At 46.8% G+C, this 12233-nt stretch overlaps 2 protein-coding genes across 3 annotated transcripts in view; one reads left to right on the top strand and one right to left on the bottom strand.

Moving 5' to 3' along the window:
• The window catches only part of sec24a (SEC24 homolog A, COPII coat complex component), a 48153-nt gene extending 39654 nt beyond the window's left edge, over positions 1-8499 (bottom strand). Inside the window, exons 1-2 of one of the 2 annotated variants that reach the window (XM_084136533.1) lie at positions 8284-8499; positions 3703-4560 (exon numbers count right to left, since the gene is read on the bottom strand). In XM_084136533.1, coding sequence (XP_083992659.1) covers positions 3703-4560; positions 8284-8338 — 913 coding nt within the window. In that variant the 5' untranslated portion in view covers positions 8339-8499. The remainder of the gene's footprint in view (positions 1-3702; positions 4561-8283) is intronic. The other variant, XM_084136532.1, reaches the window with a different exon arrangement.
• Positions 8500-8943: 444 nt separating this feature from the next.
• sar1b (secretion associated, Ras related GTPase 1B) overlaps positions 8944-12233 on the top strand; it is a 28128-nt gene continuing 24838 nt past the window's right edge. The window contains exon 1 of the mRNA XM_084137633.1: positions 8944-9113. The gene's annotated coding sequence lies outside the window, so the exon portion shown is untranslated. The remainder of the gene's footprint in view (positions 9114-12233) is intronic.

Here is a 12233-nt window from a genome sequence, read left to right as displayed (position 1 = left end):
GTCTCTCCCAGTGCACTGGAGCCACCGCTGACAACATCCAGCCCACTCTCCTTCTGATGAGCCGGTGTGGGTTCTTAAATCCCAGGAGTCGATCTTTAGTCTGTGCTTTTCAGCGTGAACAAACCTTCACTAAACATCTGTAGCGCCTGCCATCCAATAATCACAATCATACTTCTGATGTGAAACAGTGTCAGCTTTCAAAGCCTGTTAGTAACTTCACTGAGACACAGTGACTGTCCTCTTCCTCTACCTGCTTTACATCCACTCTAATCAATGCTGAGTCCATCACAGCACAGGCTGGCCAATGAACAGGTGGAGTGTGTGTCAGTGCTCTACACTCATGACCGGGTCACGCAACTACCAGAGCTATCGCTCTACAACACACACATGTTCCACATCTGGTGAAAAATCTGATCATTTTCATTTAGTTTTTGGCAATAATCATCATTCAACATAAAACAAACCTTCTAGGAAACTTTAAATGGAGCTTTATAATTATATAGTGATGTATAGTTATAATTATATAGGCTCAAAATGAACCCTTTCAGTCGGTCATTCACTCGTCTGAGTAAAAAAATATAATTTATTCTGAAGCACTATTCTCAGCAGTGTTCAGTCAGCTCATCTAAATACATATTTAAATCTGCATGTGTGTGATATTTATCCCTGTGACGTCTTAATGAGCGAGTCACTCATTCAAATGATTCTCTCTAACGGCTGAATCACTCAGTACTGACAGCACAGCTGACGCCGGCAGTGTGTGTGCGGTGTGTGTTCCTCCCTGTACCCATGCTAACAGCTTTAGCGTTCACACACTGCGCGCGGGCGCGGTCCAGGACAGGTGTGTGTAGCGCAGCGATCGAGTGCTTCTGCTGTTTAAGCACATGGGTCCTGGTCTAAATGAACAGACGGACTTGAAAACGTAATCTCACCACAGTCGCCTCTACTCCAGCTCGGCGGAAAGCACAGAAAAGCAAAACAAAAATAATGCGGTCAAAATAAAAATAAATAAATGTTTAGTGAAACTGCAGTGTGTGTAATGCTGTGTGTGTGCGAGGGCTGATGATGAAGACTCTCAGTGTGCAGAAAGTTCTGTGTGACCCGCTGGACTTTTATGTAAAGATTTAAATGCTAAAGAGTCGTTGTTTTGCCAATTTTAAGTTTTAATTTAATGTCTGTGATTTTAACATAAGAAAAGTACATGTTTAAATGTTTTTTTACACTTGCTTGAGCAAATGAATATATAAATCTATATAGAAGTAATGCATTGAATCGTTGTTTAAATTTAGTGCGTTTAAAAGAGAATCGCAACGCTAACAAAACATTCAGTGACAACTTTTGGATTTGAAATAATAATAATAATAATGAATGAATGAATGAATGAATGATGTGTGTGTGGAGTATAACTCAGATCAGTGTGTGTGTGTGTGTGTGGTGTATACCTGACAACAGCAGCCAATACTGGGTCTAAAATGTCAGTGACTTAATATTAACTAGTAACTACTTGTTTATTGAACTGACCTATGAAAGTGACTTTCAATGGTGATGGTGTGTGTGAGACCGGCTTAACTCAGATCAGTGTGTGTGTGTGTGCAACTCAGATCAGTGTGTGTGTGTGTGTGTAACTCAGATCAGTGTGTGTGTGTGTGCAACTCAGATCAGTGTGTGTGTGTGTGTGTGTAACTCAGATCTGTGTGCGTGCGTGTGTGTAACTCAGATCAGTGTGTGTGTGTGTGCAACTCAGATCAGTGTGTGTGTGTGTGTGTAACTCAGATCAGTGTGTGTGTATGTGCAACTCAGATCAGTGTGTGTGTGTGTGTGTAACTCAGATCAGTGTGTGTGTGTGTGTGCAACTCAGATCAGTGTGTGTGTGTGTGTGTGTGTGTGTGTGTGTGTAACTCAGATCTGTGTGCGTGCGTGTGTGTAACTCAGATCAGTGTGTGTGTGTGTGCAACTCAGATCAGTGTGTGTGTGTGTGTGTAACTCAGATCTGTGTGCGTGCGTGTGTGTAACTCAGATCAGTGTGTGTGTGTGTGTGTGCAACTCAGATCAGTGTGTGTGTGTGTGTGCAACTCAGATCAGTGTGTGTGTGTGTGCAACTCAGATCAGTGTGTGTGTGTGTGTGTAACTCAGATCTGTGTGCGTGCGTGTGTGTAACTCAGATCAGTGTGTGTGTGTGTGTGTGTGTAACTCAGATTAGTGTGTGTGTGTGTATAACTCAGATCAGTGTGTGTGTGTAACTCAGATCTGTGTGTGTGTAACTCAGATCTGTGTGTGTGTAACTCAGATCAGTGTGTGTGTGTAACTCAGATTAGTGTGTGTGTGTAACTCAGATTAGTGTGTGTGTGTGTGTGTAACTCAGATCAGTGTGTGTGTGTAACTCAGATCAGTGTGTGTGTGTAACTCAGATTAGTGTGTGTGTGTGTGTGTGTGTGTAACTCAGATCAGTGTGTGTGTGTATAACTCAGATCTGTGTGTGTGTGTGTGTGTGTGTGTGTGTGTAACTCAGATCTGTGTGTGTGTGTGTGTGTGTAACTCAGATCAGTGTGTGTGTGTGTGTGCGTGTGTGTGTAACTCAGATCAGTGTGTGTGTGTGTGTAACTCAGATTAGTGTGTGTGTGTGTATAACTCAGATCAGTGTGTGTGTGTGTGTAACTCAGATCTGTGTGTGTGTAACTCAGATCTGTGTGTGTATGTGTGTGTAACTCAGATCAGTGTGTGTGTGTAACTCAGATTAGTGTGTGTGTGTGTAACTCAGATCAGTGTGTGTGTGTGTGTATAACTCAGATCAGTGTGTGTGTGTGTGTGTAACTCAGATCTGTGTGTGTGTGTGTGTGTGTGAGACCGGCTTAACTCAGATCAGTGTGTGTGTGTGTGTGTGTGTGTAACTCAGATCAGTGTGTGTGTGTGTGTGTGTGTATAACTCAGATCAGTGTGTGTGTGTGTGTATAACTCAGATCAGTGTGTGTGTGTGTGTATAACTCAGATCAGTGTGTGTGTTTCCACTGTCGGGCCTAAAGCTGCTAGTGTGTGTGTGTGTGTGTGTGTGTATAACTCAGATCAGTGTGTGTGTTTCCACTGTCGGGCCTAAAGCTGCTAGTGTGTGTCAGGGCCGGTCGTGTGTCACTCCCGGGCTCGATCGGGGCTCGTCTGGGTAATGGACAGGGTTTGTGTCCGCCGAACACCTGGGTGTAGAGCGGGCCGGAGCGGGCTTGAGGAGTTTACCGGAGTCTGGAGACGACGGCGCCGGATGATTCCAGACACACGCTAACATCAGCATTCAAGACTACTGACATCCTTCAGCTCAACTCACTGTCATGTTTTTATTTTATCTGTCAGTCTTTATACCGGACTGTCTGATATCCATATTTAGCTCCGCATACATCATAGAATAAAGCAACTCCGGATTCTCGAGAGCTTCCTCTGTTTCTCTGACTGATAATACTGTCTTGGGAGAGACGCTAGAGCTCCTCAGCTCGTACTATGGCGGCATATTTGTAGAAATGATCATTCTTTCTGAATGTGATATAAACACTGTCCTGAGAGTAAATAAACAGACGCGACTGAGTGAGTAGGCTATGAGTGTCCTCTTTCTTTTGTGAAATAACGGTAGGATAACGGTAGGTGTGTGGTGGTACCGTAACTCAGATCAGTGTGTCAGTGTGTGTGTGTGTGTGTGTGTGTGTGTGTGTGTGACAGTACCGTGCTGCAGGGCTGCCGGAGGCTGCATGGTGTTCTGGAAGACAGGAGGTGTTCTGGTGCCGGTGCTGTACGGGCTTGGGCCAGTGTGGTTCCCCAGAGGGGGAGGAGCTACAGGGGCCGAGGTGACCCCGCTCCAGCTGCTGGGGGGCGGAGCTACAGGGGCCGGCGTGACCCCGGGCTGCTGAGGATGCTGGGAGTAGCTGCTGGGGGGCGGAGCCACAGGGGGCGGCGTGACCCCGGGCTGCTGAGGATGCTGGGAGTAGCTTCTGGGGGGCGGAGTGACCCCGGGCTGCTGAGGATGCTGGGAGTACCTGCTGGGGGGCGGAGCCACAGGGGGTGGCGTGACCCCGGGCTGCTGAGGATGCTGGGAGTAGCTGCTGGGGGGCGGAGCCACAGGGGGTGGCGTGACCCCGGGCTGCTGAGGATGCTGGGAGTAGCTGCTGGGGGGCGGAGCCACAGGGGGTGGCGTGACCCCGGGCTGCTGAGGATGCTGGGAGTAGCTGCTGGGGGGCGGAGCCACAGGGGGTGGCGTGACCCCGGGCTGCTGAGGATGCTGGGAGTAGCTGCTGGGGGGCGGAGCCACAGGGAGTGGCGTGACCCCGGGCTGCTGAGGATGCTGGGAGTAGCTGCTGGGGGGCGGAGCCACAGGGGGTGGCGTGACCCCGGGCTGCTGAGGATGCTGGGAGTAGCTGCTGGGGGGCGGAGCCACAGGTGAGGGCTGGTGCCGGCCGGTGCTGTGCGAGTTCGGGCCGGGTGGAGGCAGGCCTTTGGTGGTCAGGCTGTTCATGAAGCCGGTCAGCGGCGGAGCCATCAGGCCCTGGTTAGAGGAGTAAACGCCCACGGGATTCTGAGACGGACCTGCGGCACAAACAAACATTACACAGTGATGAATGATTAAGACAGCGAATAACTACCGGGAACAGGTCATCATTGACTAGTCCTCGATTCTGATCCATGAATGGACATTTACACACAAATTGACCACCAACCGCAAAATTCAGACACCATCATTATTGTTTTAGCTCGACTGTCACAGAATGGACAGCACAGGATTGTGGGATATCAGTAGTGAAGGATACATCTATGCTGCCTTCAGAAACCGATTGGATGGAAGCGCAGCTAGCACTGGATTCGCATGCTGAAGCACAGAGACACATGGAGATCTAAACAGGGGTGGGGAATCCAAAACGGGGCGTGGCTTACTCTCACTGACTGACAGAAGGTTCCGAGCAAACTCCACCCCACATTCCCGATTCTAAAGATTCCATTGGTCATGTCAATCAGTGTGCTGATTTCCAATTCTAACCCCTAATCCTAACCAATGGGCTTGGGCTGAATAGTGCACTAAAGAATGGTTCAGGAGGAAAGCGGTCCAAAAGATCATGTGATGGCCGAGCTCTGGCTGTCCGTAACTCCCGGACTGGACCTTCTTTAGTTTCACCCAACATCACTACCCTCTCCCACGCTGTGGCTCTCCAGGCCTGGACGGGACGGGACGCCCCGTCGCTCAAACACACGAGATTCCAGCTTATATCTCTGTACCAATAGGCTTGTTCGACTTTGAACTTTCGGTACTTTGATGTCCTTCACCGATCGGTCTGTGCAGCGCCGGTTCAAGTCGAACAAGCCTATAAACTCAGCTTAAGGAGGCTCTGCCCCCTTCTGGAGCTCCCGCCCCTCTTTTGGAGGCTCTGCCCCCTTCTAGAGTTCCTACCCCTCTAATGGAGGCTCTGCCCACTTCTAGAGTTCCTACCACCTTCTGAAGTTCCCGCCTCTCTTAAAGAGGCTCTGTCCCCTTCTGGAGTTCCCGCCATCACCTGAAATTCCTGCCCCTCTTATGGAGGCTCTGCCCCCTTCTGGAGTTCCCGCCATCACCTGAAATTCCTGCCCCTCTTATGGAGGCTCTGCCCCCTTCTGGAGTTTTTACCCCTCTTCAAAGAGATCAGAGGCTTGTTTGACTTCATGCAGCTCTGCGCAGACCGATCGGCGGCTAACTTGAAGAAATTTTGTCCGATTTGATCCAGCGCCGACGCCACGTGACTGTGACGTATGCCATCAAAGTACCGCGAGAGCGATTCGAGAGTAGCCGGAGAACTCAGCCAGCGCAGCTTCTCAAGAGTGGCTGCACGAGGGCTGATGACGACACAGCTGTTCCACGATTGGCCGGATTCACCGCATGACAACGATCACATGTGTTTTGTGTTTATTCGAACACCATTAGTTCCTCTAAAGCTCACAAATCAGTAAACACTCTTTTCATGTATTTGCGATGTTATATTGTGTCATGTTTATCAAATTAAAACTGATTAAAAAAACGTAGACTTCACTTCATTGATAGTAGCTTATGTTGAACTTTATTCTTGTTCAAACAGACGCTGTATGAAGCAGTACATAAAGTATTGAATGAAAATGTCTCTGAAACATCTGTGTATTATTTGGCAAATATTGCATTTATTTCACTTCAGCTGTGGTAAAGTATGCAAACACCACGTGAGCTGTCACTACTACGGGAACCAGAAAGTGTCCGACTTCACGTCTCCGTTTGCAGCTCCTCCCCGCCTGCACGCGGCTACTCTTGCCGATCGGTTATATCCAGCCGCAGCCGCAGCCGATGTCCAACACACCTAGTGCCTTCCTAAGGAGTCCCCGCCCCTCTTATCGAGGCTCTGGCCCCTTCTGGATTTCCCGTCCCTCTTATCATAGCTCTGCTCCCTTCTGGAGTTCCCGCCCCTCTTATCGAGATCCCGCCCCTCTTATCGAGTTATCGCCCCTCTTATCATAGCTCTGCCCCTTTCTGGAGTTCCTGCCCCTCTTATTGAAGCTCTGCCCCCTTCTGGAGTTCCCGTCCCTCTTTTCGTAGCTCTGCCTCCCTATGGAGTTCCCACCCCTCTTATCGAGGCTCTGGCCCCTTCTGGATTTCCCGTTCCTCTTATCATAGCTCTGCTCCCTTCTGGAGTTCCCGCCCCTCTTATCGAGATCCCGCCCCTCTTATCGAGTTATCGCCCCTCTTATCATAGCTCTGCCCCCTTCTGGAGTTCCTGCCCCTCTTATTGAAGCTCTGCCCCCTTCTGGAGTTCCCTCCCCTCTTATCGAAGCTCTGCCCCCTTCTGGAGTTCCCGCCCCTCTTATCGAGATCCCGCCCCTCTTATCGAGATCCCGCCCCTCTTATCGAAGCTCTGCCCCTTTCTGGATTTCCCGTCCCTCTTATCATAGCTCTGCCCCCTTCTGGAGTTCCCGCCCCTCTTATCGAAGCTCTGCCCCCTTCTGGAGTTCCCACCCCTCTTATCAAGGCTCTGCCCCCTTCTGGAGTTCCTGCCCCTCTTATCGAAGCTCTGCCCCCTTTTGAAGATCCCGCCCCTCTTATCGAAGCTCTGCCCCCTTTTGGAGTTCCCGCCCCTCTTATCGAAGCTCTGCCTCCCTATGGAGTTCCCGCCCCTCTTATCATAGCTCTGCCTCCCTATGGAGTTCCCGCCCCTCTTATCATAGCTCTGCCCCCTTCTGGAGTTCCCGCCCCCTTCAGGAGTTCCCGTCCCCCTTCAGGGAGATCAGATCTCAAGGCTGGATCTGCTCTGAAGCGCTACGTCCAGAAACACTCGAGTTCTTGATCTTAATGTCATTTTGATTATGAGATATGGAGACTTAAAAAACTGTTTTCAGTTGATGTGTGAACAAAACCTTGCTGAATATTATTCATAGCTTCTGTCATCCAATAATCGCGTTAACCGTTGTGCTTTGATACTTAGATATGAAACTAAGTTTCAGCTTTTACATTCTGTCAGTTTAATCACTGATCAGTGAATGTGTTTGAGTCAGATCGCTGTATCATCTCAGCTGAACCAGTTCTACAATATTCAGTGTATGTTTTAATAATTTTGTCATTAAAACAATTAAGACAGCCACCATTTAAATGTCTAATATTCAACATTAAATTGGAGTAGGTACAAAATTATTTAATTATATATTATAATGTTAATACTGTAATGAAAGCTGCCTTGTGTGCAATTTAACTGTCTGTATGGAGATCAGTTGTTGGTTTTATCATGTAATATTATAGTAATATAGTGATTGACAGGTTCCCTGTACAGTCTACAGCATTAGTTCATGGAGATTATTTACCTGAGAGATGTCATGTACTTTAGAGCTGATATATAACCAAACAAGATCAGAACTGAATCGACTCCCAGTCTTGTGAATCGAAATCGAATCGAATCGATAAATCAGTGTCAAGCCCTGAGAGAAACACTGAATCTGCCGTGACACTGACAGCCGTCGATCAGACCGAAACTGGCACTGAAGATCGGGCCGTTCTGCCTGACGGAGGAGTCGCGTCGCGAGTCGGTTCACCCGTGTGTTCGGATCATCTCTGACGGGTCGTTCTGAAGTTCTGAACTTTACTCGGATGATGATCACAGGTTTTGGCCTTCATCGAGCGACGCGACGAGACGCACTGGGACGCTCTGGCTCGTCGCGTCGCGTCACTGAAGTGACCAAACTCTGAAGAACTCGGCCTACGAGCGTCGTTCACTACCCCAACGCGTTCAACACAAGCGTTCACACGCGACAGCGGCGCGAGTAACTCACCGTTCGTGTACGAGCCTCCGGCGCCGTTCTGTGCCGCGAAGCCGCCGCTGGACATGCTGACAGACGCACGCGTTCCCTCGAGTCGACAAGCGTGTGTGTGTGTGCGATCACAGGCCCGCGGCTCCAGCCATTCTCTTGACGCGCTGAATAGCGTTGCGCTCCTGAAGATATAAACCAGCGCCTTCCTCTCACCGGAAGTCAAGCGCGAGCTCTGAGCACGCGCATGCGCACTTGGTACACGTGGCATTTCCTGTGGAAAGCCGCTTTCGTCCGTACTGGAAACACGTCCCATTAGTCAAATCAGAGGGTTCGTTTAAATGGGACATTTTCCTGCATTATTAAATACATGCTAAACATTTCACATCATCAAGCAGAAGCGGAGAATCTATAATCTTTCAATTCCTACACACACGTTTTCAAAAGACATTGTTGTATCTTGATCAATATATATTTTCTTGTATCATGAAAGGTAAAGCGTTAAGAACAATTTATAATCGATGTCAACACACCTCGAAACTATATAAAAAAAACAAAATAGTACTTATACTAAATATTATATATATTAAATATAATGTATATTGTTCTGAAGGTCTCGGCATGGTTACATGTATTTTAACGAATTGTTTCGTAAATAAACCGTCGTGCCACGGTTGTTTATGTGGTTGTTTCCGCGCCGGACGGTTTCGGTTGTGACACACGCCGGAAGTGCCGCCATTGCTGTGTGTCGTGGCTGTGAGCTGTGAGCGGAGTGTGTTCACTCGACTGGACTCTTGTATTCACTCGTTGATCTGCGTTAGGAAGAGCCACACTCACCTGTACACACACTCGAGGTGAGTGTTCACCTGCTCAGGTGTTTCTCCGTGTGTTTATCAGTGTGTCTCCGCGCGGGTTCCGCGTCTGCCGGGCGCTCGCGCTAACGCTAGCGGCAGACTGCAGTTGTGTAACGGCGAACTCCGCTTATTAAACTGGAATCATGTCGTGCCATCATAACAGCCGCCCGTGTGCTGTAGTGAGCCGGTCTGCCGTGTGGTGGAGGGGGGAGGCGGAGGTCTCGCGGTCCGGGTGTTGAACAGCGCTAGCTCGGTTAGCATCAGCAGTGACACGTACATCAAACTCGATAATGAGTTCAGATCATATTCATAACTATATCTCACTCTCACTCTCACTGCTGTTATCAGGATGGAGAACACAAACATGGAGATTGAAACACGTTTCATCAGAAAGTGTGTATGTTAAATCTGTAATACCGTTTTAAAGCAGCGTATTTAAGAACAGCTACTGGTTTAACATCATTTAAACAGTTATAATATTCAAATGAGCATTAATTATCTCGACCGCTTGTCTTAAAGGGATAGTTCACTTTGAAATTAAATTTTGGTATGTTTTAGCTTACCTGAAGGGCATCCAAGATGTGGGTGTCTTTTTTTCCACAGTAGTTTCAATTTTGATATTTTTAGGTCAAACCGTTCTTGTCTGTCAGTCCTATAATGCAGGTCTATGGTCACTGTCTCAAAGAGCATGCACAAGTCCAAATTAAACAATTCCCCATCGTAAGTACACATTGATGGCATAAGACACGAAACGAGCGGGTTGTGTGAGAAAACGAACAGTATTTATATCGGAATTGTTTTAATTTGGACTTGTGCATGCTCTTTGAGACAGTGACCATAGACCTGCATTATAGGACTGACAGACAAGAACGGTTTGACCTAAAAATATCAAAATTGAAACTACTGTGGAAAAAAAGACACCCACATCTTGGATGCCCTTCAGGTAAGCTAAAACATACCAAAATTTAATTTCAAAGTGAACTATCCCTTTAAGTTCATCCAGAGCTGCTGAAAGGAAACAGCAAACATTGACTTCAACATAATCTGTATTATTATTATTATTATTATTATTATATTGTTTTGGCATGTCGGTAATGTCTGTCGGCACAGTAATTCATCACGAGTAAAACAAGCACAACCTCGCGATATATTACAAAATCATTAACACAATTCAATTCAATATTATTTGAATAAAGGGTGAAGATGATGATGTGTGTGTGTGTAAAAGCCTCCACTTCTCCTGGTTCCTCAGTCAGGCTGCATCTACACACTGACACATGTTTGATCAGCAGAAATTACAGTAATCAGAGCCAGTGTTTCTCCTCATCAGTGAAGTTTAGCAGTGTCCCGATTACAGAAGGCCTAACCCTGGGCTAATCTAACCCTGGGCTAATCTAACCCTGGGCTAATCTAACCCTGGGCTAATCTAACCCTGGGCTAATCTAACCCTGGGCTAATCTAACCCTGGCCTAATCTAACCCTGGCCTAATCTAACCCTGGGGATAATCTCACCCAGGGCTAATCTAACCCTGGGCTAATCTAGAGTGAACTTGTGTAGATCAGTATGTGTGTGTGTGGAGGGACTTCTTGAACTCATAGTTGTGTGTGATAAAGCAGTAGTACGGGTTAGGAGTGAGTGGTGTGTGTGTGTGTGTGTGTGTGTGTGTGTGTGTGTGGAGTGAGTGATGAGAGAGATGTGATTTTTAACCCTTTATCTGTCAGTCGTGAGGCTCGGCTGTGACATCATCGTCAGCTGACTGGTTTCTGATTGGTCGACCAGCATGTTACTGTTACACCACATGACTCTGGCTGAGAACCGTTTCTGTAATGTCAGTCAGCACTAGCAGTGATTGTTAGAAGATGTGGATGTGGACTCACACACTCCGAGGTCAGCGGGCCGGCTCCGGCGGTGACGGGAGCACTCCGGTGTCCTGATCCGCAGAGAGCTGTGTGTGTGTGTCGCTAACATCACGCTAGGGCTGGACGATAAATCGATTTTATCGATTAATTCGAATGTGCAGTTTACGTCGATTTTTTTTTTTTTTAAATGAAAATGGTTTTTCTCTTTAACATTCGCCGACGCTCCCCTCTGGGCTCCCGTAGCTCCGAACGGGCTCAGCCCTTCCCCCGCGCGTTTGGTATAGAGATTCACAAACAACACGGCAAGACCGCGGCAGCACAAACACACCCGCCAAAAAACAACCTACAGTCTTACGAACTGAATCCGCAGGGCTGCCAACTCTCACGAATTCACCCTGAGACTCACGCAATCGTCACTTTTTAAACGCTCTCACGCCATACATCCATTTTCTCACGCAGAGAAAAGTCGGTAAGCAGAGAGGACGCTGACACCGACAGACGAGACCGAGAAGGTTACTAGTGCTATGAAACACATTCTCAGCTCTCAGATTCTGTCGGTTTAATTACGAAATTCAAACAATAAACACCGTTTTGGCGCTTGACAGATCGAGCGGCACGGGAACCGATCATCTGTTACTCTTTACTACTAGTTAACGGTAATAGTAGGCTAAATAAACACGAATGATCAATAGGGAATTTGAAAGATACAGTTCAACTGACCGAAATGAAATAAAATCGATCGTTCTGTGTTTTTCAACTGCGGAAAGAGGTCTATAATAACAGCTAGAGGACAATACTTCACGTAAAGTTACTTTTACCTCTGGAAAGCCCATTAATGACCACAGCACGTTAGTTGGACTTTAAAATAATTGCTGTATAGAGTAGTATTTTGCTAAATATGATAACTATATTACATATTTATTATATTTTTACCTATATCATTAAAATATTATAATGTTGAACTTGTTATTATAAAAAACGCATAATATTTAATTTGAGATGTTATTTTTAACCTTTAATAATAATACCAGCTGACAGGGCTTTAAATTAACATGCATCTACTGTACCTAGTATTTATCCAAAGGATTCGATATTGAATCAAGATCAGAATCAAATCACAAGAATTGAATTGAAATTGTGAAAGCAATAATAAAAACAGTAGCACCAGTCATTGTACTATGTAAACATTGTGTTGTCACTAAACTTAATAAAATTCTGTTTAGTTATCAAATGTTTTGACAATCACAATACATTTTATTG

The sequence above is a fragment of the Abramis brama genome (genome assembly GCF_963993115.1).
Source record: "Abramis brama genome assembly, chromosome: 15".
Classification (NCBI taxonomy): Eukaryota; Metazoa; Chordata; class Actinopteri; order Cypriniformes; family Leuciscidae; genus Abramis; species Abramis brama.
This window is presented reverse-complemented; position numbering and strand designations above follow the sequence as displayed.